At 37.1% G+C, this 26890-nt stretch overlaps 1 protein-coding gene across 1 annotated transcript; it reads left to right on the top strand.

Moving 5' to 3' along the window:
* The first annotated feature begins 3026 nt into the window (after nucleotides 1-3026).
* On the top strand, nucleotides 3027-26588 carry ppl (pumpless). Its single transcript, XM_067127212.1, has 5 exons — nucleotides 3027-3213; nucleotides 11325-11404; nucleotides 16427-16490; nucleotides 23116-23247; nucleotides 24725-26588. The coding sequence occupies exons 1-5, from the start codon at nucleotides 3084-3086 to the stop codon at nucleotides 24820-24822; spliced, it is 504 nt and encodes a 167-aa protein (XP_066983313.1). The 5' UTR covers nucleotides 3027-3083; the 3' UTR covers nucleotides 24823-26588.
* Nucleotides 26589-26890: the final 302 nt, after the last annotated feature.

The following is a 26890-nucleotide window of genomic DNA, read 5'->3' as shown; positions in this document are numbered from 1 at the left end:
ATGGAACCTGGAGTACGTGATGTTGACAATAAATCGTCCTATTTCACACCAAACAACATTCTTCACGCAAGTTTCACCATTTGTCACATAAAAACCACATTATAAGCAATGCGTAGACTTGCCGACGTCCAGTCCGAGGCTAGCTTCTCTCACCAGTGGTTTGCAGATTGAGGGGATCTTGGTTTCAACTTCGGGACAGTATGTAACATCCCCAGAGTGGGACGTACCGTCTTGACTTTCTCTCATTTGCCATAATTTCTATGGTCCGGCTACATTAGTAATATTATAATCTCTTTGAAAATGAATTTATTTCTTTGCTTATTTTTGCATGGAAGTCTGTCTTGACCGTGAGCATCTCTCAGTTCATCACCACGCATAGAATTCAATACATAAAGAACCTGTGATGTGACTGGTTATACACATAAGAATTTACCCTTGTGCGAATCTGGGGGACTTTGCAGAAGGACTAAATCTCACTTCCGATGCCCACTCGACCTTTCGTCAAGACCAGCTGATCACTCCACTATAACATAATAACAAAACAACCAAACAGTTGACTACAGACCTGACCTATAACTTGTTCTTTATCACTTAAGTTCTTCTCAATCTTGGCGATTCCACGTTAAGGAATGATAAAAGTGAATCGGTCTTTAACAATTTACCAAACTGAACATCAACTTCAAAAGAGTAACTTTAAATCATTCTGGGAAACGTGATTTTACAAAGTTTATTATAATTTTTCCTACGGAGATGCTCCGGGTCACAGGTTAACTCGTGTGACTGACTGACAACTATAAATATTTGCTCTTAACTGCAATGTTAAATCGATTAATCTATTTGCTAACTAAACAAAATGATTAAGAGAGTCAGCATGACAAAGACTGGCAATTATTATGGGATTAAGGTCACGATAAGTGTCACCCACTTCTTGGAAAATAAATTACAGACCCAATGCGTACAGGTGAGCTGGGTGGCAGGGTTGAAACCAATGGGTTGAACAATAAACTGAAACATTCAAGAAGACCATGTTAGAGGGGATGACCGCGGCGATGGCTTCCATTTTGCATGTCTGCTCCCTCTGCCACATGACATTTTTTTATTAATCGCGAGGAGGCTTCTAGCCACCTGCTGAAAGCCAAAGCCACAGATGAGGTACCCGACCAGAGTCAAGGCCACAGGTGACCGTGAATTAACTGAATCGCTTTAGAAATTGTGATGTGAGAATTTCAGACAAAAAATTGAATAGCATAAGGAGAATCGGCAGGCACTGAGGAATTCCACTAAGCCAAGAGGGTGGGGGTATGACTACGTAGGCATCTACTTGAATTCAATAGAAGGAGTTTTGAAACAGACTCCTGCATTCTGTTCAGCTGTCTGCTAGCTAGGAAAGCAAAATAGTGGGGTGTTGGATATACACAAGAATACCACATTACAATTATTGGGTCAATTCCTGTTATAATCTGACTTTTTATAGAACACACAACATTCTAACTAAGATCTCATTTATGGAGGGATCACAGGAATGCGAGCAAGATAGAGGTGAAAGAGTACAATTACATAAGGTGGCTGGGTTCGACGTATGACTGATGAGACTACCACTTTGTTGGGCAGTGACTACAGGTTTGTTTCTTTGTAGTAATACCTTCTTTTGAAAATGGCGTATTCGCGTAAGGAGAATAAAAACTTCAATAATAAATGTGTACATTTTTAACAATTTATCTCGCTTTTGTCTAGACTAGAAATCTCAGTCGTTCTTAATACTTAGAGATGCCCGTGCTGTTGCGCTAATGCCACACGAGTTTGTTTTCTCGTACTCATGCAGTTACTGTGTAGCCTACTTGTGTGTCTTTCTTTGGTTAAATGGTATTTATTTAAATATTATAGTACTTTTTATTTCAACGACTGCAAAATATCATCTGATACCATGAACTGACTCGTACACACGCATTCGTTAGCATGTGTTTGAAAGCTTACACATGTGTATAAACTAGAAAGCACATGTTTGTTGCCACAAATATACTTATGTGAGTGCTATTTTGTCCCGGGTGGCGGGCAAAGAATCAAGATCTTGCGTGGGTGCTGTTACTATGCAAAGATTAGGCAACTTCAGAGAAGTATCTGCATTAGTGCTGATGTAAGAAGTACACTTTATTGGCACATGCTGTTACAAAAAATCACCATCGTTGTCAAGAATGCTGTATTATTTTATCAAAGAAATGCTGCATAATCATAAGATATTTTTATCGTTGCGTACTCTCTCCTGCAGTTAAATCTTAAGTAACGTTTTTCAACTAGCGCGGAACTTAAAATAGCGGGACTAAGCAGTTTCAGGTGTCACTGAACGCTACCGGATATGCCGCACTTCAGGGTAGAGCAGAAACTACTTTACTGCTGCTGATTAAGTAACAAACATCCTTGACTACTAATGGTTATAAATAAAATTCATGTACTACAGAGAAAAGTCTACTGATATTGCCAAAATCAAAATAAACATACGAAGAAAACTCGTAACAGTAAGTCCACAGACTTGTAATGTAAGAATCAAACAGGATCATGGCGAATTACATCGTCTTACATAGGTACTCTCCCACGTCAGATATCTTAGGCTTTATCAGTACAACTGAAAAAATTTGCCATATTTGGGAAACAAGTACACCTCACCATAGTGCATGGTTCACAGTGGGTGGTGAGGAGTTATAACTTGAAATTTACTGTAATGAGTCTCATTTATGAAAATGAGATTACGCACTAAACATTGTTTTGTTTGATGAATAATTTATGAGTAATACAAAACTATACAGTATTTAAATATATTCAGGTTAAGTGTAAAATGGCCATTTACAATAATTTTCTATACACCGATGTATCTAACGTGTATACATAGTATAGGTCATCCATACCATGGTAATTGAATTAATATTCTTCAAATAGTATTTTACTATAACGAATTTCAAAGCAGATAAAAACAGTACATATACAATGTGGCTAACAACAAGTGAGAAACATTATAAACTTTCAATCAGAATGGAATGCTCACTGTATCGACCTTTTCATTTCTCGTCTGCGTCTCCACTTAGTTCGACATGGCAGTAACACTCCGCTTGGTGTCTCGCTGTATTCGCCCAAATTTTTATCTTCAGAGATTACCCCAAGCTATTCCAGCCTGGCAAAATGTGGCTAGACACCTGACCACGACGAAAAGCGTTTTAGGAGGTAAGATCAAGAATGCACGAGGGACTTTTTCAGAAATTGCAGTCCTGGTGTCTCTCGCATGGAAAATCAGCTGATTGCTGGTGGGCCATCGGCAACAAGTCAGTCGTCTGAATTTGGGGAAAAGATGTGATGACAGTTGTCAGAATCTTAGAAAGATGGTCATTCGTGGGCACAGAGGGTTTTCGATAAAAGTATGAAATGTGGTTCTTTTTATGAAGGCGGATTTGCTAAGTCCTTCTGTCTCTTGCATTCTTAACCGGGACCCGTCTGCCCGAGTTAGCATAACTTAGTCGACAGCAGGCAAGCCCGTTCTTTAATCTTGGGTTATTATTATGGCGTAGACTACCCAAGAGATGTTTCTTTATGTCACTTAGCCCGTGGGGTGTAAGTTTGGAGTGACAAAGAAGGGCTGACATCACTTTTTCGAAAGTGGCCATCAGTTTTTTTTTTTCTTAAGACTACACGCTGGGCTACTTTAGTGTTTTGTGTGGTAGATAATGGCAAGTGTGGTAGTAGCGTATCTGGTACTTTCACTATTTGCAGTTTTTCATTTAGAGTCGTTGTTAATGAGTTATGGGCGCGTCCCACGGTTGTCCACACTACCCGGGGTAGACATTGGTAATTTCGCCTCCTAGCGTAAATTTCCGTAGAATGAAAGTTACTCTGCATGCTTCAAACTACACAAAGGGTAACTTACGTGGTTAATTTCTGTCAGTTTGCCGAATTACAGTTTTTTTTCTATGGAAAGTAACTTTTGCTAAGTACCCACTTGGTGTGAATGATGTCCCGCTTTCCCGCAGTTCTTACGGTAACCATCATTTGTTGCACTGACCACTTCGAATTCAGTTCATGGGTAATTTAAACCTGGCCAATCAGGTTAGGGCACAGTGCCCTAAGTCAGGTTAAGAAGGGGAGGTTTGGTTAGGCCGGGACATGGCTTTCTAGGAAAGGTCAGGTTTGGCCCATAGTCATGGTTGGATTTCTCAAGCCTACCTGTCTCCCTACCCTCCATCCACTCTTTGATACTTCAATCCTTAGCCAAATACATGATCCATATGTTTGATATTCTCATTCTTAGCCAAATACATGATCCATATACTTGATACTTTAATTCTTGGCCAATTACTTGATCCATATACTTGATACTTTCATTCCTAGCCAAATACATGATCCATATACTTGATGCTTTAATTCTTGGCCAAATACTTGTTCCATATACTTGATATTTTCATTCTTTGCCAAATACTTGATCCATATACTTGATACTCTGCCAAATACATGATCCATATACTTATGGATGGCTATCTAGTGTTTTATGCATTTCTTTCCATTATTATTAGTGCAGACACTGCACTCATTTTGTGTCTTCCTCTCCCCTTTATATCCAACAGTTATGTTGAACCCCAGTATGTAACCAGGGTTTTGAGTAGGATAAAGCCAAAAACAAAGAGAATTGTTCAAGTTAGAAAGGTAGGAAATGGTTTTTTAAGAATATTTGATGTAAATTATATTGTTTTAGTGTAAACCATTATAGCAATTTGGGCTTGAAAATATAATTTTGTTTTAGGCTAATGTCTGCTATGAACATTTTTGATATTCATTTCAGTATCAAGTGAATACTTTTGAAGATAGGGGACCCCACTTGAGAGTGGAAGTAGGATTTGGGGGAGGGTGGGGAGGCGAACAAAATGAGTGGAGTACGTGGGTGTTAATCCCATTGATAGTTCTCATTCAGAATAAGGTAAGTTTATGGAATGTATTCACACTGATATCATGCACCAGGTTAAGGACTGGGTGCCTTAGGTTAGGTGTGAGTGGTTTCACAATAGCTGGTGCAGTTGTTGAAGCTTGGCAACAAGGTTGTCAACTGGCAGTTTGCAAGTGATGGGAGAGGGGAACCCACTGGCTCATTTGGCAATCAACACTTTTACTTCAGCTGCTTTGCCTTGCAAATTTACAGTAGCCATCTCTCTATCATATGGCTGTTATTGAAACTTGACTTGCTGAGCATTTCTCTGTTAGAGTTGTTATTGATTGTGGCATGTTTATGGATTATTCTTTTTGCGCATGGAATGTTGACTAGAAAATTATTCTTATATAAATGATCAGTGTAGGTAGCCTGGGTTTGATTGAGTGTCTTTTGTTAACTATTGACCCTCATTATAGATGTGCATCATGCAGAGGCCAAGAATGGTTAAAATTATACTTTAAACCTGGACTGCCTCATAGGCTACACACGATATTTTTCTTGCTTGTTTTGATGGTTTTTGCAGGTTTCATACCATTATTGTTTTGAGAAATGCTTAGTTTTCTGCTTTTTTTTTTTAAAGTAGAAGGTCATTGTTCGGAAGCCTCCAGCCAGCATAAAAAAAAACATTTTTTCCTGATAGTTTTCTTGTTTTGTTGTTTTCTGATGTTATGATCTTCAACAAAACTATCATTTTCCGATTGTCACTACCTCAACATAACCCAACAATGTGGGTGAGGCTATTTTTTTAATGGTCATTTTTTTTAACATTTCTGCTTTGAGTTTGGGCATGGCGGAATGGTGCTTCTCGCCTTATCTGCATTTTGAAAGATTCTTGGCAAGCTCGTATAATCTGGCAGGCAGTAATGTTGCGCTGCGCGCGCTAGCCACAGGTTACAGAAAACGAGCGATGTGAGGAAGGTAGTAACAGAAGACAAGCGATGCGCAGAAAATAATAAAAACAGCAAAACAGAACAAGAAAACTAACAGAAAAAATATTTTTTTATGCTGACTGAAGGCTTCCAAAAAATGACCGACTTTAATTAAAGTTGAAAACTAAGCATTTCCGAAAACAATAATGGTAAGAAACATGCAAAAACCATCAAAACAAGCAAGAAAAATATTGTGTGTAGCCTGAGAGTCACTCACTACGAAATTGCAATACTTTCTCCACTTGCTTTTACTGTAGCACACGTAACAGTCACACACCCACTGCTTCTTGTCTTCTCTTTATCTACAAGGTTTTTCACACTTTCTACATGAAGCCTGCATGGGCAGCACCCCGTGTCTTCATAAAAAGTCCACTGCCTTCTCCACTTCAAAAAACTCGTTAAAAGTTCGAAAGTAAGATATATTGCACGAAACACACAATGGGAGTTATTCCTTTCTTGAGGTGAACAACTAAGTGATTTGAAATTTGAAATATATCCGGAGTCTACCCAAAGACATTTGAATAGTGAACTCCCATTGGCTAGAAAAGACTGGGAGAGGCTTCAAATAACACGCCAACTGGAAAAAATTGAATTTATTGGATGATTTAACTGCGTGGGCGGAACTTCACCCAAACAATCTTCAACGAACAAACAGGAGCAGTTTCGGGTGGGGGTAAGATGAACTTGAGACAAAATTTTCAGTTTATTGAAGAGTGAAAAATCGGGTTTTTAAATAAATTTGTTATATAAGTAAATTTTGGTTTGCAAGTAATGATATATGGGTTCAAAATGTTAGTTTTGAGGAGCCCTACACGACTGTGTTGGTTATATAGCTCTATTGTATATTGGTAACTTTTCAACTTTTATCAATCATATCTCCGAAACTGTTAATTAGCGAATGGAAAGATGGGGGTGTTTTGAACTCCTCTCATTGCGTACTACCTATGTATGTGGGTTTCATAGTTGGGTTGCAGAGTGGGTGTAAAATATAATAATACCCAAGAATGTTTTCTTTCTCAACTGTTATATATTGTGTATTTAGTTACCTGCCCAGTGGAGGAATTATGGTTTGAGTAGCAAGAAGGTAAAGAAGATTGTTAGTGTCTTCCAAGGGCAATGCTCTGACATTATTACTTCTGTCCTGTGCTGTGCTTACCCTAAACCTTGCTGCTTCTACTGAAACGATGACCACATGGTGCACTTTGTGCATGGTACTATTGTTTGAGTCTGCTTTCTCCCCCACCTAACTTGATGCCTGCCTCTTTGGCTTCCTCTAGTTCGACCCCAAGACATCCCCAGGAGGGACAGTAGCTGCTGAGTGAGCTGTAGCCTTGGCCAGAAGTTCCTTATTCAGATAGGTGTTTAAGGATTCCATGGCTTCGACTATGGCTCCCCTCCCACAACTATGTGTATGTTCCTGCTGTTCCCATTGTTCCTTACTGTAGCTTGTTTGGCAGCTCTTGCTGATGTTCCTTTGGGGATGTCACCTTAACTGTGGTCTTGGTGGACATTGGAACAGATGAAAAGCTTCATTGTTGTGGAAGGTCAAGCTTTGTTAGTACTGATAGATACAAGAAAGAAGTATCCAAACAGTGTCTCTATAACCTTGGGAAGTTTTCAAGCAGGTGTATGAGTCATCTGACAGCTGAGCCAAATGTACATCCTGTGCAAGGGCTCACAAAGTCAAGTCATTCTCAGCATCACAGTACTGAGGGCAGGTATGTGGTGCAACCAAACCACTGTACCTCTATCTGAGAAATGTTCTCCTCAGGACTTTTGGTGGCTACTTAATGTTTTGCATTGCTATCCAAGCTTCATTGGAAAGAACAGCATCTTGCCTCCCAAGATTTATGGTGGTAAAAGATTGGGTTAAAGAATGACTGGTATTCTTTCCCTTCTTTGATCTTTCTCCCAACAACCAGTGGTTGTGCTCTTGCTGGTTGAGCCATACATGGGTGAGTTACTCAACAGAGCTTCCAACTTCTGGCTTTCATTAGTCAGTAACTGTGACTCTCTATGTTCCCCTTATAACATTTAGGGACAAGTTTTATAGTATATACAATATATTGGAATTTTGCGATATACCTACTACCTTTTGGGCTGTTCTTCCTTCCTGCACGGAAAACCTAAGTCAAATCCTCCCTTTTTCTTGGAGCGAGGTTACCGAGAAGTCGCACTGTGACACAGGGCTGGTGTTCTTAACTTCGCATGTGCCGGGAGGTTACAGGAGTCATCCATCTCATGCTCACCAAGTGGAAATTCAGTGCCAGTCTTAACCTCTAAGGCTTATATTCTCATAGGAACAAACCACAAATTTTTAAGATTTGCATTTATTTAGATGACAAATCTGAAGTTATTATAATCCCACTTGTAACGTCCTGCAACTGTCTGGTTTCCGAAGTAAAAATTGTGTTGCTTATTAAGTGAATGGATGGATTCGCTCCCTCACCAGATGATAGTTACCATGTTACCAATCTTCAATGACTGGACCAGGTATTGCTGAAGATAATCAGTATAAAAGACTAAATTTATATATCTTGGAAAAAGGTAAATATCTTTAAAATTTGCAGTTTACACAGTATTGTGTCTGATTGTAGCTTTAAAAGTAACACACCATTAGCAGAACTATAGTAGGGAGCCACTGCCTTGTATGGTGCTTTAGTTTTTTCCAAATACTCTTAGTAAATTCCATATATCTCTGTGAATAAAGCACGGTTTACACGCTACGATAAATTGTAGTGATTTATTGTAATGAAAAGGTTGTTACAATTTGTCGTTACATGTAAACAGGAGATCGTAGCGATTTATTGTAGCGATCTCCTGTTTACACGTAACGACAAATTGTAACAACCTTTTCATTACAATAAATCGCTACAATTTATCGTAGCGTGTAAACCGTGCTTAAGACGATGTTTAGATAAGACGAGGTAAAAAATTATGGCAAATTTTCTTGGATTTATCTCATGTCTGTATTATGAGATGACTACTAAATTACAAAACCATCTGTGTATATGCTAGCTTTTGCAACAACAGTTATCTTATGAAATATTGGTTATGTAAATATGATGTTATTACAAATGCTGTTTTACTTACTGTATCCATAGAAATTCAATATAAATGAAATAACAAAGCCGGTTTTACATCATGTTTTTCCTACACACGTCGCCTAAAAGGGAACCATTGTTTTGTGTACGTTTCATCGCCAATCACAAACAGTCCTTAACAACAATAAGATAATGTACGATACTTATCATACATAATTATTGTTCGTATGACTGAATTGTTCTAAACAGTTACAAACAGCCTTGTGTATTAATGGCCATGTACTGTACTAAACCTCATCAACATTCACAAAATTATAACATTTTTTATTAACCACCAGCGAAAAGAAGAAAATATGAGGCTAGTTTTAAATTGAAAGCCATAGAATTAGCAAAGAATTCGAACAACTGTGCTGCTAGAACATTTGATGTGACCGAGAAGATCGCATGAGAGTGGAGAAAGAATGAGGATAATTTAAGAAAAATGTGCAATAAGAGGAAGCACTCATTGGCCAAAGTTGCAAAATGATGTTGCAGAATGGTAGTCCAGCAGAGACAAGATGGCCACATTGTAACCAGAAATAAAATATCATATGCCCTAAAATGGGCTACATCAAATAAAGAAGAAAATAAGAGAGAAAACAAAAATTCACCCAAAAACTCTCGAGAGATCTCGATCACAAGTACGGTAACCATTTTCACCATTTCGTGATTCACCTGAGGAAAAGAACTAAAGTTTCCTCCTGGTATTTTTTTTTTTTTTTTTCATTTTCATGAGAAAGGATGGAAGGACGAGAGTGGTGTGAAATTATGGATTGAGAATATTTGGAACAGAATTCAAGGTTTGACTTTTAGAATGGTAGTATAAGATGACCCCTAATTTTTAGGGGTGAATTTTAGGATTTAAAGGTGTTCTTATATACAGAAATATTATATGGTGTACTGTATACTAAATGCTAAAGATTAAAATTTTCCCATGACATTTTACAGTATATTTTTACATACTGTATGTAAGAAGCATTTTAATATGCTTATTAAAGCCTAAACATATGACATAGGATTGCTAAAAAGAAAACATGACACAAATGCATATTTATCAGCGAAAGTAGCTAGGTTCAAATTTTGTTTCTTGTATTCTTATTTTTTGTCATATGTGCATTTTTAGGCAAGTACAGCATATATACTATGTACTTTATAGTTCATATATTTTAAGACACTTTATTTTAAAAACTACAGTATTACAAATGAAGACTTTGTAGATGCAATTTATTTTCTAACATTTGTAATAATATGTAAACACTGCTAAATTATATGAATACTTGAGTTTGTGAATCTCCATCAAGAAAATAAGGTCCACCACTAAAAACCTTTTGGTCTGAAAGTACTTTCTTGTACTGTATTGCCATATTGTAAAGTTAGTATTATAGCAGTATTGTTTCTGTGGTGGTTTAGTTTTTAATTACCTTTTGGCAATGCTTCTTTACACTGGAAGGTTTAGTAAGTTTGTGCATTTGTTGACAAGTGACTGGAACAAGACTTCTATAGCTAGCTAGAGAACAAGATTTACTGTAGGTGTCATGTTGAGGAGAGTACTTAGTTTTTCAAGGAAGAAAGAAATTTTGTTTGGAAATCTTTCTGCCTCAGAAAAGCACAGGGAGCTTAATTGCTTTTTTTCCCTTTGCTTTGATGGCATTAATCGTTAAAGAATCATGCTCAAGCCTCTTTTTAGGTTATGTGACACAATACGTATATCCAGTGTCCTTGTTGCTCTTAAATGCTATATACACTTGTCTGGAGGCAGGTTTGGTATCTGATGAAGGGAAGTTTAAGCTTATGACCATGTTTCAGACGAGCAGAGAAATGATCATCTTGGGTTAGTGGTGTAAGTCACTTTTTAGGTTATTGGTAATGGCAGAATGTTACTTGTCACAGACTTATTGTATAGATTTGTACAGTTTTGTAGAAAGAGGGACATGAGTTGTTGTTACCATACCAAGTTTGTTGCAACATATTGGATATCATTATGTCACTGTAGGTAGTTTTAGTAGTTTCATTAGTATAGCAGCTCCTCATTAGGAGTTAGCGCTGGATAATGGTACTGATTTTTGAGTTTTTGATGGTAACTTGACAATGTTTGGGACAGATCAGGAGTTGTTGAAGAGAACTTAGTAATGTATTAAAGGTAGAATTTAACTTGGCCATTCACAAAGCACTGCACTACATTAACTACTGGTAATTTCTGTACCTTCATAGTTGTTAATTTAGACTGAATAAAATACTTACCTACTTTGTATGATTCACAGTTTAAAGGTGAAAGGTTTTTTATGTTATGAATATTCTATTGATAAACCTGAACATACTGCATATCTGCAAAGGTCCCATTCTTTCCAGATCGTAGATTTACTGAAAAACATGAATGGGTGGATGTCACAGGGAACATTGGGACCATTGGTATCACAAACTATGCTCAGGTGAGTTATGCTTTTTTTGTAACCAGTTTTGAGTGGTGAAATCCTCCATTCCTAATTGTTTCTTTGTGAGTATGTAGTGCATTAACTTGAAAATTACAGGTACTGTTTGTGTACAGAACTGACCTATTATCCTTTTGAAGCATTTTCAGCTCTGTTCTTAAGTGATTTACCCGAACTATATTTGTTTTAACACAAATCCCATAAGTTTGCAGGAGCGTATCTGTACAGTCTGCTCTTCAGTAGACAAACTTTAAAATGAAGAACACTACCCTGTTCAGCCTGAGCATGCCTGTCATTTCTAGTCCCATTTTTGGATTTTTTTTTTTTTGCTTGACTAAATGATTTTTTGATCCTGGTGTCTTCCAAGGTCCAATTGTTACAGGACTCTCTCTCTCTCTCTCTCTCTCTCAATGACATAGATTAGCAAGTTCAGAGAATTGCCACCATAATTCCTATTGGGATAGGAACAACCTGGTCAGCATTGGCAAATTATGCTTACTCATCTGTTGCTTTTGAACAAATTCACGTGTTATGAGTGGAGCATTCAGTGCTCTACTCAGTTGTGTTTGAAGTAGCTTCTGACACTCCTTGTCCCCTTCAGCAAAGAAGGATGGATGAGTTGGCAAAAACCTCCTGGTGGGAGTTCCACTGGACACCACTTTTTCAGAAATGCATTTATTCTCAGATGCATTAAAAGAGATATGGGATGCACACATGAATGACTCATTCACTTCAGGAGTGTTGACTTGAGACAGTTCTCAACGTGTACATCAAGAATCTCAAAATGGGTACAGAGCTGCTAGCACTGCAAGCATTTTGGGGTTGATTCACAACATACTCATTGTGGTGTAAATCAATGAAGAAAGTGGAATTGTCTTCCTCCTTTTCTGCAGGTTGCTGAGGCAGGTGCATTGTCAGATACAGTAGAGCCCCAGTCCTCGACGGTATTCCGTTCCAGAAGGAGTGTCGAGATTCGATGTAGTCGAATTCTGAATCAATTTCTCCCATAAGAAATAACTGAAAATGGATTAATCCATTACTGACCACCAGTCATTACCCCAACCTTGCCTTTTTATACAAAACATTACACAAATTACAATTAGATAAGTTCAGAGTTGAATAACGTACTGTATCAGAAGCACTTTTTACATTTTTAAATGCATACTGTATCAAAAAAATTGGCCTACGACCAATGCGGCCATATTACCGATGGTAGACCAAGTGCCATAGGCTAGGCTAGGTAGCCTATAGGCACCACCAGAATGTACTATAATGGGTACACACAAAAACTGTTGTTAATAATGATAACATTTAAAAATATGCCTGATTATTACAGTAAATTAATAATACAGTATTTATAAGTTGAATTAGTGTGTGTCTGTTATCATAAAATCAAGAAAAATTTCGTAAATTATGTCAGCACTCGGCAGCTTGTGGCATGAGCAGATGTAAACAAAGCACAGTGCTACCCTGGTGGTGTATCACGGTGCTAATTACATTAACGTTGTTTACATTCAGTATTTATGGTAAATTTCATACAGAAAGCACTGGAATAGTGTACAAAATCACTGTAAAACATCTTTCAGTAAATATTAAGATACCCTAACATTTTGGAACCCATGATTGGATGAAAATTCAGTGCAGAAAGCCAAAAAAATTATGATATACCTGTACAAGCGTGTACTTCTCCAAACAACAGCAGCAGCATGTGTGGGCTTTAAATGCTTTTAAATACGTGTGGGAAGAATGCCACCAACAACGCCAACTAGCGGCAGCCACCCAAAACTCTTTTTTTCTACAAACATCATATGATTCATCAGGTCAGATTCCGGTTTGTTGTTTGAGCTCCAACGCAAAATTTACTGAACATTTCGCGTCGAAATCCGATTATGTCAAGTTCTAGTATAGTCGAGGACCGGGTTTCTACTGTACATCCTTAGCCATCAGAATGTATTGGCAGACCAGCTTAGTTGTCAGAGGACAGTCATATTGACAGAATGGTCTGTGCACTCTTACATGGCAGAAAGGTTTTTTAAGGTTTGGGAACAATGGTGATCAACCTTTTTGCCACACAGGTACATAGGAAGCTCACTGTGCTCTGATTTCTTGTACTGAACTTGTGGCCTGCTTTGGGAGAGTTTCCAATACTCTTCGAACAACCTTGGTGCATATGTCTCTTCCCCCTTTCCAGCCTGATCTAATGAATGATCAACTGTGTGCTGATTATTCCCAGTTGCAGAATAGTTTGGGGGCTCCTTGTTGGCCTTAAGCAAAATTGTATCCCAGTCTGATGGACCGTCTCACCAGGGAACTAAGAGTTACCTCTCTGGCCTTTGTTGCTCTAGCAACCACTTATGGTGAGGTATCTAATACTTGTGGAGTTGCTTGTTATTCACATCTGGAGACAGTGTCATCAGAGAGTTTTTCTGGTCAGAGCCACTAATCAGCAGATCAGAGGGCCTCTCCTCATTCTCTACTGCTGAGCCCTTTCCAATGTCTTATGGCTAGGGTATGGACCTCCTGCCTTTGTTAAGGTCTTTATGCTCTAGAGGAGCTTTGTGCAGTCTTGCCTGCCCAGCAGAACTCAGGTTTCCGGAGTGGGATGTGACTTTGTTCCCCTTAGTCTCACCCAAGTCAAGGGGTAACAGCAATTTGGTCTTGTTAGGTGATAAAACTAAACCTAAGAATCTTGATCTTCAAAATGGCAGTAAGCCATGCTTTCTTATTGTGATGTTAGAATGCAGGTAGGTGGCAGTTTGCTATTGACAACTGGGGTTGGTGACCTGGTGTAGGATACCTGGCTTAATCATATGACATGCAGTTTTGCTATATAATACCAACTGGAGTGTCTTCTATGCCCTGAACTCTTTATTTTGCACTCTTGTAGATAGTATATGTTAAGTTTATCATCGTCTTCCAGGTCAGACTGTTTTATTCACAAATGAACACTTGTTCTGAAAGTATTCTTTGTCCTTAAACACCTGCTGTACTTCAATTTGCTAAAATCTGGCAGTGACAGCATCCTCAGTAAATGCAGGTTCTCTGTATTTTCACATTTTTGAGCCCATACCTATCACTGGGGTCCTTAAAGGTCGGGTGCTTTTTGGCGCAGTTTTTGGCGCCGTTTCTTGGGCTCCAGATTTTTGGCGACAAGTTTTTGGCGCCCACACTTTTGCGCACTGAAATTTTTTCACCAAAATAAGAATGAAAATATCAAGAGGATTACATTAAAATGAAAATTTGAATGTTCCATCACAATACCACACGTCAGAATTCTCGTAAAAACACAGTCCAGCTCTGTCTTCGAAAATTAAAATTCTTTCGTCTGATCGACCATTGTCACCAATTAAAAAGTTTTCATGCTCACCATTGTTTTCATATAAAGTTTGTATTCATCTGGGATCACTAATTCACAAACATTGACAGGATTTAGGCTTATTTCTCCTTCTCTTTATTATTTGCTTCATTATATCATCACCTGAACTATAATACAGAAGGCTGATCAATTTTTTTTAAACTAGTTTTAATAGCAGCTACTTCTACACTTGTATTATGTGCACCATAAGAATGTTCATTTATTTCATTTATCATTTCATTGTCAGTGTGGATACGGGCTTTGCACTCACTCTTATTTTCACATCTCCAAACTTTGTACTAGGTTTTCTTGCATTAAAGATTGAATATTTGGGTTTATTTTTCTTACTTAGAATAAGTTTAGCCATTTCTGTAGACTATTCTTAAATTTTAACATGTGGGGGTAGTAAAAAGCTGTTTCTGTACTGTGGAAATTGCTGTCAAGTTAAAGAGAAACACTAGATAGATAGGCAGTTAAAGAGAAACAGATAGATAGGCAGTTACAGAGAAACAGATAAATGGCAGTTAGTAGTAACAGGCAATTTCTATTCTCTCAGAATATTTTTAACATGTTAAGAATTTTTCTTATTTTTGGCGCCAAAAAAATCGTCGCCAAAAACCCTGGAGCCCAAAAAACGGCGCCAAATAGAACCATTCCGTCCTTAGAGCCATCCTTTACTTGATGAAAATGGTGTCATTGATGATTTGGAAGTTATTTAAACTCAGTGGTTTCTGACACATGTTGCTGTCCATGGGAGCACATTTTCTGTTTATGTTGTCAGACCATGAGTGTAAATACTTTTATGCATTCCTCAAACACTTGTCTCTTACCAAGGATGTTTCTTTGGTTGTTAAAGTGCCAGAAACAAAAACCAAATTTTTTCTTTTTGCATTATTACCACAATAAATTACTCATTGTTAGTAAACATTCGGGTCAGTTCTGCAGTTGTAATTTTCTTTTGATATATTACATCAAGAATTTTAATTTTTGACCAAAGGAAGGGACTTCACAGGTTTTTTGTTTTGCAAAACTACTACAGTATCATTGCAATTGCACTTTCGGTCCATATTAGCTGGGATTTTCACAAAAGGCCACTACATATACAGTGGCAATAATGTGAGCAAGTGTGGATAATATTGTCCAGACTGTGGATGCTAGAATGTAATTGGTACATCAAGCACGGATATCACATTGCTTGGTGTAGTATGGGGAACAGTTGCATGAAGATGAATGATGAGCTTCTGGCCAACATGGTAGCCACAGGAAAGTTTTGAAATGAAACAGCATTTTCTGGATGTTTTTTGTTTTATATTTAATGTTCTTCAGTTAAAGATAACAAAATGCTACTTCCAGTGATTGATAACTGCTTATTAAGTATATGTTCAAACTAATGTATGTTGTGTTATAAATGAGCTAGTATTTTACATGTTTGTTTTCCAATTTTAACAATTAGAAAATCTGTTGCCAGGCAAAATTCATCCAAGACTAACCTGAAAACTTTCGTAATAATGGAGTTGGTATTGTGAGATTCTAGTGTGCAAAATTATTTTTAAATGCTCTTGTCTATTTGGTTACTGTAATTTTTAAACAAATTTTTTTAAAAGTCTCTGATACAGATGGAGAATGAGATAGAACTTGTAATCCTAAACTATTATTGTGTTTTATAGGAATCCCTTGGAGACATTGTGTATGCTCAGCTACCTGAAGTTGGTGGAGAATTTGAACAGATGGGTAAGTCTAAGAAAATGCATTGATTTCTGTCAGGTAATACGTTTCAGGTCTATCATGTAAGCAAATTTCAATTTGCTTGTTTCTCAGTGTAATTTTTATCATACAGTGAGTAGCTTTCAGAGTATGTGGATAATTTTTAGGATACTTTAGTAAGAGTATGTTAGTCACACTTCATGACTCATAAGGCTTACCAGAAGGATTGTTACAAGGTAAAATTGGAACGAGGGTGGATAGAGACCAAAAGGAATTATTGAACAGTGATGGATAAGAAGTCATGCAGGTAGGGCTGGACATAGCCTGCTAAAAACCTTGAGTACTGCCTGAAGTGTGCTGTGGAAGGCATATTGTAAGCCACACTCCTTACAAAGTATGAGAGTAAAATTCCTTAACGAAATTCATGGTTCTCAAGTTAGCTCTGAAAGATGGTAGAATGTACCGTACCAGTACTGGATTGCATGTGCTCAAACCATTACTTATAGACCATTTATTTGATAATGTAAACCATAAATATGAAATGAAAAGTTTCAGATACTAGTATAGTGTCAGTATAGTACTTAGGCTAAGTTTGTTTCCTCAGTGACAATGTTCTATCCCTCCACCAAAGAAATACAATGGGTAAACAAACAGTTTGGGTCTTTGTAATATTGGGCTTTGCATAGATTTTGAAACTGGCACATCTAAAATTATTAGGGTTTTAGGTAATGCAGTTCAGAAGTATAGCAAAATTATTTAAATTTTCAAAGTCTATTTTGAAGTTACCACTGAAATGAATAGTACATAGATGGATCAGGCTAGAATAATGCTATGTATATGTTAAGAGAAAACCAGTGAGTACAGCACAGGTACTGTAAATCTTTTGAATTCTGTTAAGGAGCAAAGAAGGAAAGCTGGTGTCAACCCATGAAGGTACAGGTATTGTTGCTTGATGATAGCAAAACATACGAGGTATGACAATAAAGAAAAGAGACTTATCTCAAAATAGTTTTATTACAAAATCTACAGAGAAATTACACATTGTCCCCTTCAAAGTAATCCCCCCAGGGTTAATGCACTTCTACATTCGCGTCTGCCACCCATGGGAGCACTCGGCAAAGTCCTCTTCCCTTAGCTCCCTCGTCACAGTGGCCTTGATCTCTTCTACAGAGGTGAAATTGGTTCCTTTGAGCAGTCTTCAGCCTGGGGAAGAGCCAGAAGTTGCATGGTGCAAGATCGGGAGAATAAGGAGAGTCATCGAGAACTTTGATCTGTTTGTTGGCCAAGAACTGCCTCACACTGAGCGCGGTGTGTGCAGGCGCCTGCCTGCTGCGCCACACCCAGTCATGGAGGCAATTGAGGACCTGCTGGTAGAGGTGCTGGTTGACTGTCTGACCCTGAGGTATGAACTCATGACGGACCACTCCCTTCTGGTCAAAGAATGTGGTCAGCATGACCTTGATATTTGATTTGGGCATGCGAGCCTTCTTGGGTCTGGGTGAATTTGGGGTCTTCCACTGCAGGTTCTGTCTCTTGATTTCTGGGTTGCACTGGAAGACCCAGGTCTCATCTCTTCTGATGACGCATCCCCAGTCGACTCCAGCAAGTCTCGACAAACACTGACCCAGTGCTCCTTCTGGTCATCCGACAAAAGCTTGGGCACCATCTTGGCGTACACCTTATGCATTCCCAGCTTCTGCACCAAGATGGTCCTCACTGGCTCCCTGTTCAGGCTGAGCTCCTCCTCTATCATCCGCACCGTCAATCTGTGATCACTCTGCAACAACTGTTGCACTGTCAGTGTTCTCAGCTGTCTTCATTGAGGAAGGCTGTCTTGGCTTGGGGTCATCCTCCACCTCCTCGCAGCCACTCTTGAAGCATTTGTACCACTCGAAGACTCGCGGCCGGAAGAACGCATCTTCTCCATAAGCCTCTTGGAGAAGTTTGAGACATTCGGTTGGACCCTCCCCCAACTTAACCAGGAATTTCAAATTGATTCTCTGCTCCGTTTGTGCCACCTCCAGTTACGTGACAAGGCCTAACAGTAGTGTGATACACAACAGCCTGAAACAGAAGCACAGAGTGAATGAGGTGAACAGTATAGCAGAATAGTGGTGAGATGTTGTGCAAAGCAGTGACATAAGCGGTTAGCCAATTGGCATTGAGGCATAAGTGTGGCTTCCAGAGTCTCGTTTCTTTATTGTCACACCTCGTATTACAGTGTAATTTGGTAGTAATGTGAGAACAAAAATGGCCAATAAGTAAAGTTGGAGGTCTGTATGATGGTAAACAATCACCCCATGACACTTAAAACCAATTTATTCCTAACCTGCTAGGATAGGAAATTTAAAATTCTTTGATATAGCCGAGTAGCTGGCATCCTCAAGGCCTCCTTTAAGAATTTGATAGCACATACTACATTAACACTTCTTGTGAATAAAAGTACAGAAGCTTCTCATTTTATGGTAAGGTTACCTTATGTTTTGATAGATTCTTTTTAAAGTGAAAAAATTAAGAGAAAATTACCATAGCATAACTTAATCTAGCCAAAACTTGAAGCTTCAGGAAACATTGAAAGAAATTATTACAAATACCTTAATAAATAGTTACCCTAACAGCATTTAACCCTTTCCTGCCCAATTGACGTCATATTACGCAACAACCCCCTACCCCCCTTCTTGTCTGACTGACATAATTTTACGTAAAATTTACCGATAATTTTCGTACGTGTGGTAGGGGTAAATTTTTTTAATTTTTGGACAGTTGGTGGTTTCCATAGGCTAAAGCATACCTTGGACCGTGTAACTCAGGCATCGATACGCCAGGCAAGCAGTGCCTATACTGCGCATGCGCAATTCCCTGGCATAGTAAATTTCTCACAATGACATCAGCTGATCCTACCCACGTTTCTCTCTCGTATCTTAAATTTTTTTTTATAAAATGTAGGATTACATTATAGGAAACACTCTGTTTGGTATCCTCTATTTTCTATAAATTTTTAAGTTCCTCTACTGTGCATGCGCAAATCCATGGCGTAGTAAAATTCTCACAATGACATCAGCTGATTGCACCCACGCAGGCCTGGCAGGCCACACTTCTGTCAGAGACCATGCGTACGAGGTTGGGTAAACACGTGTCGCTGTTTACATACAGCGGCGTCAATCGAGAACAGTTTCCAACATGCTTTCGCAAAGTTTTTACGGTAAAACTAGCGGAAATTTGTTAGTGCATCACATAAGAGACGTCTGGATTTTAGGCAGGGCTCTGAATCTCATTTTTCATTATCATATATATCGTTATTTAGAGAATTTTGTTGGCTTTCTCATAAAAAATAATTCATTCACCTAACTGTTATAGCTTTTGAGCTACGAATGATAATGTTGACAACGGTAACATTTTTTTTTCGTTTCGAACCGCTTATAACGTCAAAATGAAACTGTTGCTGTTACCAAAGCCATTTTTCTTAACTCACTTTATTCCCTCAACCTTTCCTCTACATTTTTGTATATTTACAAAGTAATTTCTATGAAAAAATCCGAGGTAGGGCTCTTGAAAAAAATGTCTAGCGATAATTCTCACCGTATGCCTGGCAGCGCTCTGTTTCTTACCCACTTTTCTATCAATTTTTCACCAGCTGGACTTATTAGTTTTCATTGTTTTTTATGTCGTTATTTAGAGAATTTTCTTGGCTTTCTCATAAAAAATAATGCATTTGCCTAACTGTTATAGTTTTTGAGCTACGAACAATAATGTTGACAACGGTAACTTTTTTTTTGTTTCGATCAATTTATAACGTCAAAATGAAACTGTTGCCGTTACCAAAGCCATTTTTCTTGACTTTCCCTTTATTCTTCAACTTTTCCTCTACTTTTTCGTATATTTACAAAGTAATTTCTATGAAAAATAACCGAGATAGGGCTCTTCAAAAAAAAAATTTTTCTAGCGATAATTCTCACCATAGGCCGGGCAGAGCGCTCTGTTTCTCACCCTCTTTTCTATCAATTTTTTCACCAACTGGACTTATTCGTTTTCCATTGTTTTATATGTCAATATTTAGGGAATTTTATTGGCTTTCTCATAAAAAATTATTCATTCGCCTAACTGTTATAGCTTTTGAGCTACGAACGATAATGTTGACAACGGTAACATTTTTTTTCGTTTCAATCAATTTATAACGTCAAAATGAAACTGTTGCCGTTACCAAAGCCATTTTTCTTGACTCTCACTTTATTCTACAACTTTTCCTCTACATTTTCGTATATTTACAAAGTAATTTCTATGAAAAATAACCAAGATAGGACTCTTCAAAAAAACTTTTTTCTAGCGATAATTCTCACCATACGCCGGGCAAATCGCTCTGTTTCTTACCCTCTTTTCTATCAATTTTTTCACCAACTGGACTTATTCGTTTTTCATTGTTTTATATATCAATATTTAGAGAATTTTGTTGGCTTTCTCATAAAAAATAATCCATTCGCCTAACTGTTATAGTTTTTGAGCTACGAACGATAATGTTGACAACGGTAACATTTTTTTTCGTTTCAATCAATTTATAATGTCAAAATGAAACTGTTGCCGTTACCAAAGCCATTTTTCTTGACTCTCACATTATTCTTCAACTTTTCCTCTACATTTTCGTATATTTACAAAGTAATTTCTATGAAAAATAACCGAGATAGGGCTCTTCAAAAAAACTTTTTCTAGCGATAATTCTCACCATACGCCGGGCAGAGCGCTCTGTTTCTTGCCCTTTTTCTATCAATTTTTTCACCAACTGGACTTATTCGTTTTCCATTCTTTTTTATGTCGATATTTAGAGAATTTTGTTGGCTTTCTCATAAAAAATAATTCATTCGCCTGACATTCATAGTTTTTGGGTTCTGAACGAAAATCTAAAAATAAGTAAAGATTTTTTTTTTTTGAAATAACTCACATTTTTTTGTATTTAGAGGGCTGGGACTCTTATTCTAACTATTCCACCATAAAATATAAACATTTAGAAAAAAGGACAGCAAAATGAATGTTGTTGGCATAAAATTTCTATTTTTGCTGAATTTTCGAAATTATTTTTTCGCACTGTCGAGCGCTCCCAGACACATCGGGGCTCATGTGCCCTCATTGATGTGATAACTATACAGATATGAAAGGGTTAATTGTGAAAAATAAAAAATATCCTAAGCCCACATATACATAGAATATAAGTAATCACCTAGTAATCAGTTCCTTGCTGGGTGAGCGGGTTCCGTTCTCAGCTACCACTCTGTTGGTTGCGAGTTCGAATCTCCGACCGGCCAGTGAAGAACAAGAGGAATTTGTTTCTGGTGATAGAAATTCATTTCTCGCTATAATGTGGTTCGGGTTCCACAATAAGCTGTAGGTCCTGTTGCTAGGTAACCAATTGGTTCTTAGCCACGTAAAAATAAATCTAATCCTTCGGGCCAGCCCTAGGAGAGCTGTTAATCAGCTCAGTGGTCTGGTTAAACTAAGATATACTTAACTTAGTGATGCTCCTAGAAGAATACAAACCTTCATCTTTTATATGGATATACCTGGTGCAACTGTTTTGATTGTTGAGGCTTGTTAACAGGATAGTTAAGTAGTGGCAGGAGGTGGTGGGGTTGATGTACAGGTACCCACAACTCACTAGACTGCCATCCCTCACTTTTTCTGCATGTCTGCTGTGGCATCGGTCATGGAACTTGACTTTGGTTTATAAACCTGTATTATAACTTGTTAATTTTAGTTGTTCTGTTTTTCAGGGATACTAGGACAAATTTAATTTTTGGTAGTCTGTAACCTTTATAGGTTTGCTAATTTTGATGTCATCTCCTTGGGAAGTTAGTATACACTGTTTTGGGCTCTTAAGGTTACCCCTATTCTGCTGATGAACCTGCCTCTCTTTTGGAAGGTTTAAGTTGTAGTAATTTGAATACTTTAGGCAGGTGAGACTTCAAGATTCCTGTTAGTCTCAAAGTCAAGTCAGACCAGCCTTGAAACACCTTTTAGTTTATTTGCCCTCTCTCTCTCTCTCTACGACACATAGAGGATATCCTTTGTGTTGAGGAGAAAATATTCTGATCATTGTGGAGAATACAAGTGCCACTCTGGATACATAACTTTGTCAAGACCAGCACCCATTTTTTTTTTTTTTTTCCAAGTGCTCCCTCCTGGTCTATTCTTGATCTTCGTTTAACTTCTCTATCTAGAATAGAGCACTTAGAATGTTCTACATGGCATTCTTCATCTCCTCGTACATTGTGGTTTTGTCCGATCATTATATTCTAGGTTTCATCTGATACCCAGGGTTTCCTTTTTGTTACCCCGTATCCCAGTACTTTATCCATCAGACCGACATACACATTTAATGTTAAATGAGCCCTTGTTGATTATCTTTTCTGCTTCAGATATGGATTTTAGAACTGCATATCTATTGCGGCATTCAATGGTAGTATGTCAAATTTGATAAGAGTAGTAAAAATGGTATTGCTAAACTTTCCGTCTATGAATAAGATAATCTGTGAAACCATTTCATTTCCAGTGTCAGTATTTTATTTATATGCTAAGTCATACACCCTTATGAAGAAATAGTTATGTTATATGATGCAAATTGCCCATTGTGCTTGCTACAAGTAATCCAAGATTTTATTTACAGATGAATGTGGTGCTCTGGAAAGTGTCAAAGCTGCAAGCGAATTATACAGTCCTGTATCTGGTAAAGTAACAGAAATAAATACTGCAGTGGAAGAGCAGCCAGCTTTAATCAATCAGAGCTGTTACGATGAAGGTTTGTGTGTGTGTTTTTCTTTTGTGTGTAAATAACTGTATTTAATTATAACAGTTTAAAATTTATACTCTAGGATAGTCTTTCATTTTTGAATTTTGAAAGACTGCTGGTTAAGGTTGAAGTTTGATAAATGATCTCTCAAGTAATTGTATGAAGGCATATTCCTATACTGTAACTGTTAGGTTCCTTAAACTTGGAAATCTGTCTGTTTATATGATAAGAATACATGAGTATAAACACTTGTTTAAAATTATGGTCCCCTGTGGCAAAAGTCCTCAGACAGCACCTCAGTCTGGTTGACAAGTAACTTGCAAGGGGGAATTGTCTAATTATTCAGATCAGCCTCACTTTTGTTGCATGAATAACTTTTCTTTGTTATTGCCTGTAGTGAAATATCCTTGCTATAATAGCTAATAAAATTGATATTGACAAGAAGCTGATTGTTGTAAGAAGTAGAATTAGCAAAAATGTGTGTAAATCAGGACCAATCATACCAAATGTTGGCTCAGATCCTTTGATGTTTATCATAGCCCTTTGTAGCATAATTAGGATCAACAGTTGTAAGATATAATACCAGAAGAAGTATAGCTGTTTTATAGTCTTTCCAAGTGGAGTGCAAATTATATATTGTAATAATAAGTAAAAAATTAATAAGTGGCACCTCAACGTAACAGACAGTGGGGAAAGGTATACCCTTTTCAGTAAATAATGAAATAGCCTGCTTAACAGTATCCTGGAGCAAGCTTGCTTAGCTTATAGTGAACAGCAATTCCATATAACGTAATTGGTAACCTATCGTGACTGGTATTTTTGTAATTATCTTTCAATTTAAAATAATTTACTTATTGAATTTCAGTGACATACCTGCAGAATAAATAAATGTATACAATGCTGCAATACTGAACAGTTTAGATTAATAAAAACAGGTGATTGCAGTAGTTCTACATACATAAGCTAACAAGAACTGTAAAATACATAAAACTTGAACAATTTAAAAAAAAAAGTGGGAGAGGTTGCAAAAGATTGTGGGAAAGGGACACCTGGAAGGTTTTTCATGTATAATAACTTACTGTTTAATAGGTGGACAAGTGGAATGGAAAGGAGAGGGCTAGGGTGGCAAATCTCATTGTCTTTTTATTGTACACTTTTTCTAAAATTACTATATAGCTCTATCTAAATATTTGTCATCAGCTGAATTCATGTGCTGAGGATAATACATACTTTTGCCATACACTATTTTGTCCACATAAACAAAAACAAAAAGCAGGGTTTCCATACACACCTGTTGATTCATATTAAACCTTTAGTGACAGTCTTATGTTCTGAGAAACATTGCCGACTGTGATTGCGGGCTTAGTATGACTGATAAGTTGGTGATGAACAGTTACATTTTCACAACATAAAACAAGTTTTTCAAATTGTGTGTATATCAGACACAACCCACAAAAATTGTAGGTAACTGAATTTTATTTTCCAGGCTGGTTGTTTAAAATGGAACTGACTGCCCCTGCTGAGCTGGAGGAACTCATGGATGAAGAGGCTTATGAAAAATTCTTGAAGGACAACGAAGCTTGAAAGTCAACATAATTTTAAACTTTTTTTACTTCAAGTTAACATTGGTTGACATGTTGGGTATTTGGATTTAATTTTTTATTGTTTTCTTCAGATAAACTTAATCATTTATCAGATATCTTTGTGCCTTTATAGATAATCATTCCCCATATTTTCATGTTTAATAATTTTTTCATGTTGCTTATTCTACACTGTGAAAGAGAGGCTTTCCTTACTCCTATAATGTTAAGTCAGATAATATTTTACAACACATTTAGCACAAAAAATGAATGAAAACTACCTAGATCTTTTAGTGTGACATTGAAATATTTGGTTTATGAAGGATTTTGTCAATTTTGCAGTTAACATGCCCATCCAGTATTGGTGCTCTAAATGACAGGCATCTATTTTCTGTATATACTGAATTAACTCAAGGCTGTTCGACCAAAATTAATTTTTCAAAGTTTAATCACAGCCCCATTGTTATTGTAATGATTATTCCCTGTGGAATATTATACCCTTTCTTAGGTGTAGGCCATGGAGCATCTGAAATAGTCCGGATTTGTAAAGGGGAAGGTCACAAAATGTATATGACGTGTGTTCACTTACCTGTGATGTGATGTATAAAGTGGCATATTAAAATGCAGTTTACATTTGTTACAAGCAATTTTTTTGCATCCATAGGATAGATCTTAAGAGAAAGCTATCATTGTAATAAACTTTTCTTAGAAGCCAGTCCTATCCATTATCACTATTTTTCAGTTTCTTTTCTATTTAAGGAGACAGAAATGTCTGATATCACATTATAGATTTAGGAATTACAGGGGGGGAAGGGCAGTTGATTTCCTTTTGATACTTGCAGTTGCACTCACCTTATATTCCTCAAGTATTTCATATAACCTGTTTTTTCAAGTCAGAAGATTCTGTACCTTCATGAGACAAACTACCTTGAAACTGTTCCCAAAAATTTCTTGAACGATGAAGTAACTTTACTAAGCACATTGACTAAGAGACAATTTTTAGATTGGTATTGCCATTCATGTGAGATTCCAGTAAATCTCACATGAATGTAGAAAATGTGATGATGAGACCTTTTGCTTACAAAAGGATGCATAATGCAGAAATTTTTATCTTTCCCTGGGTTCACCATTCATTTCTGGTACTCTTAGTTATTATAAATCTTAACAACTTAAAAATGTTAGACAAAACCAGGTTTCAATATGAGCTTAAGATTGATGTATATTTAAATTTATGGTATGGTTTTTAGATTTTCTTCTACTTTTGTGTGCTTGTTATACTTAATTTTGTCTTGTAGCAAATGTTGTTGCACAACTTGCATGTTTTTTCCTTCAGTAATTGTCCGTTTCATGAGCTGCTGGCTATTTTCTTTTCTTCTGAGCCATCTTGTTTGTGTAAGCTCATATGTGCTTTTTTTCATTCTGCTTCTACATACTATTTTGCAAAAACTTATAAAATCAAGTTTTCAGTTTGTAACATACTTATAGTAGTACAACCTGATTATTGTAAGTATAAAGCAAGTTAGCTGTTGTAAATTAGTTGCAAGTTTTATTAACCTCCATACCAAATGCCATAGTACCAGCTTCATTGTTTCTTTTGTAATTCATTATCATTTTCTCTCCATAATTATCACTGAAGTTTCAAAAGTATAATACAAGACTGTTAGTATGGCATGTTAACTGTAGGATTTTCTTGCCTCTCATTCTGTTGAATATTTAAAGCATTAGTATTTTGCCTTTACTGATGTGTGCAATAAAAGCTTGTATTGAAAATTTCATTCTTATTTACAATTCTCTCTGTAGGGATTATGGGGAATACTGCCATTCTAATTTTTGTTGCTGTGCTTTTTAAAGCTTTTAAGCTTTAGATGTAGTTTGTGTTTTCAAGGTTAGTATGTTGTGATTTGTTGACTTTTTAACTATTTATAAATACTTACAGTAAAGAATAATTTCAGTGAGAAATTTTTCAAAGAAAGTATGTAAAATTCTGAAAGTGGATGAGTGGCCTCAGTTGAAAGTGTACAGTACATGGAATTTGAAAATGAAAGCTTTACCAGAAATAATGAATACATTAC

Source organism: Macrobrachium rosenbergii, chromosome 25 (assembly GCF_040412425.1).
Source record: "Macrobrachium rosenbergii isolate ZJJX-2024 chromosome 25, ASM4041242v1, whole genome shotgun sequence".
NCBI classification, from domain to species: domain Eukaryota; kingdom Metazoa; phylum Arthropoda; class Malacostraca; order Decapoda; family Palaemonidae; genus Macrobrachium; species Macrobrachium rosenbergii.
The sequence above is the reverse complement of the archived record's forward strand: the minus strand, read 5'-3'. Positions and strand labels throughout refer to the sequence as shown.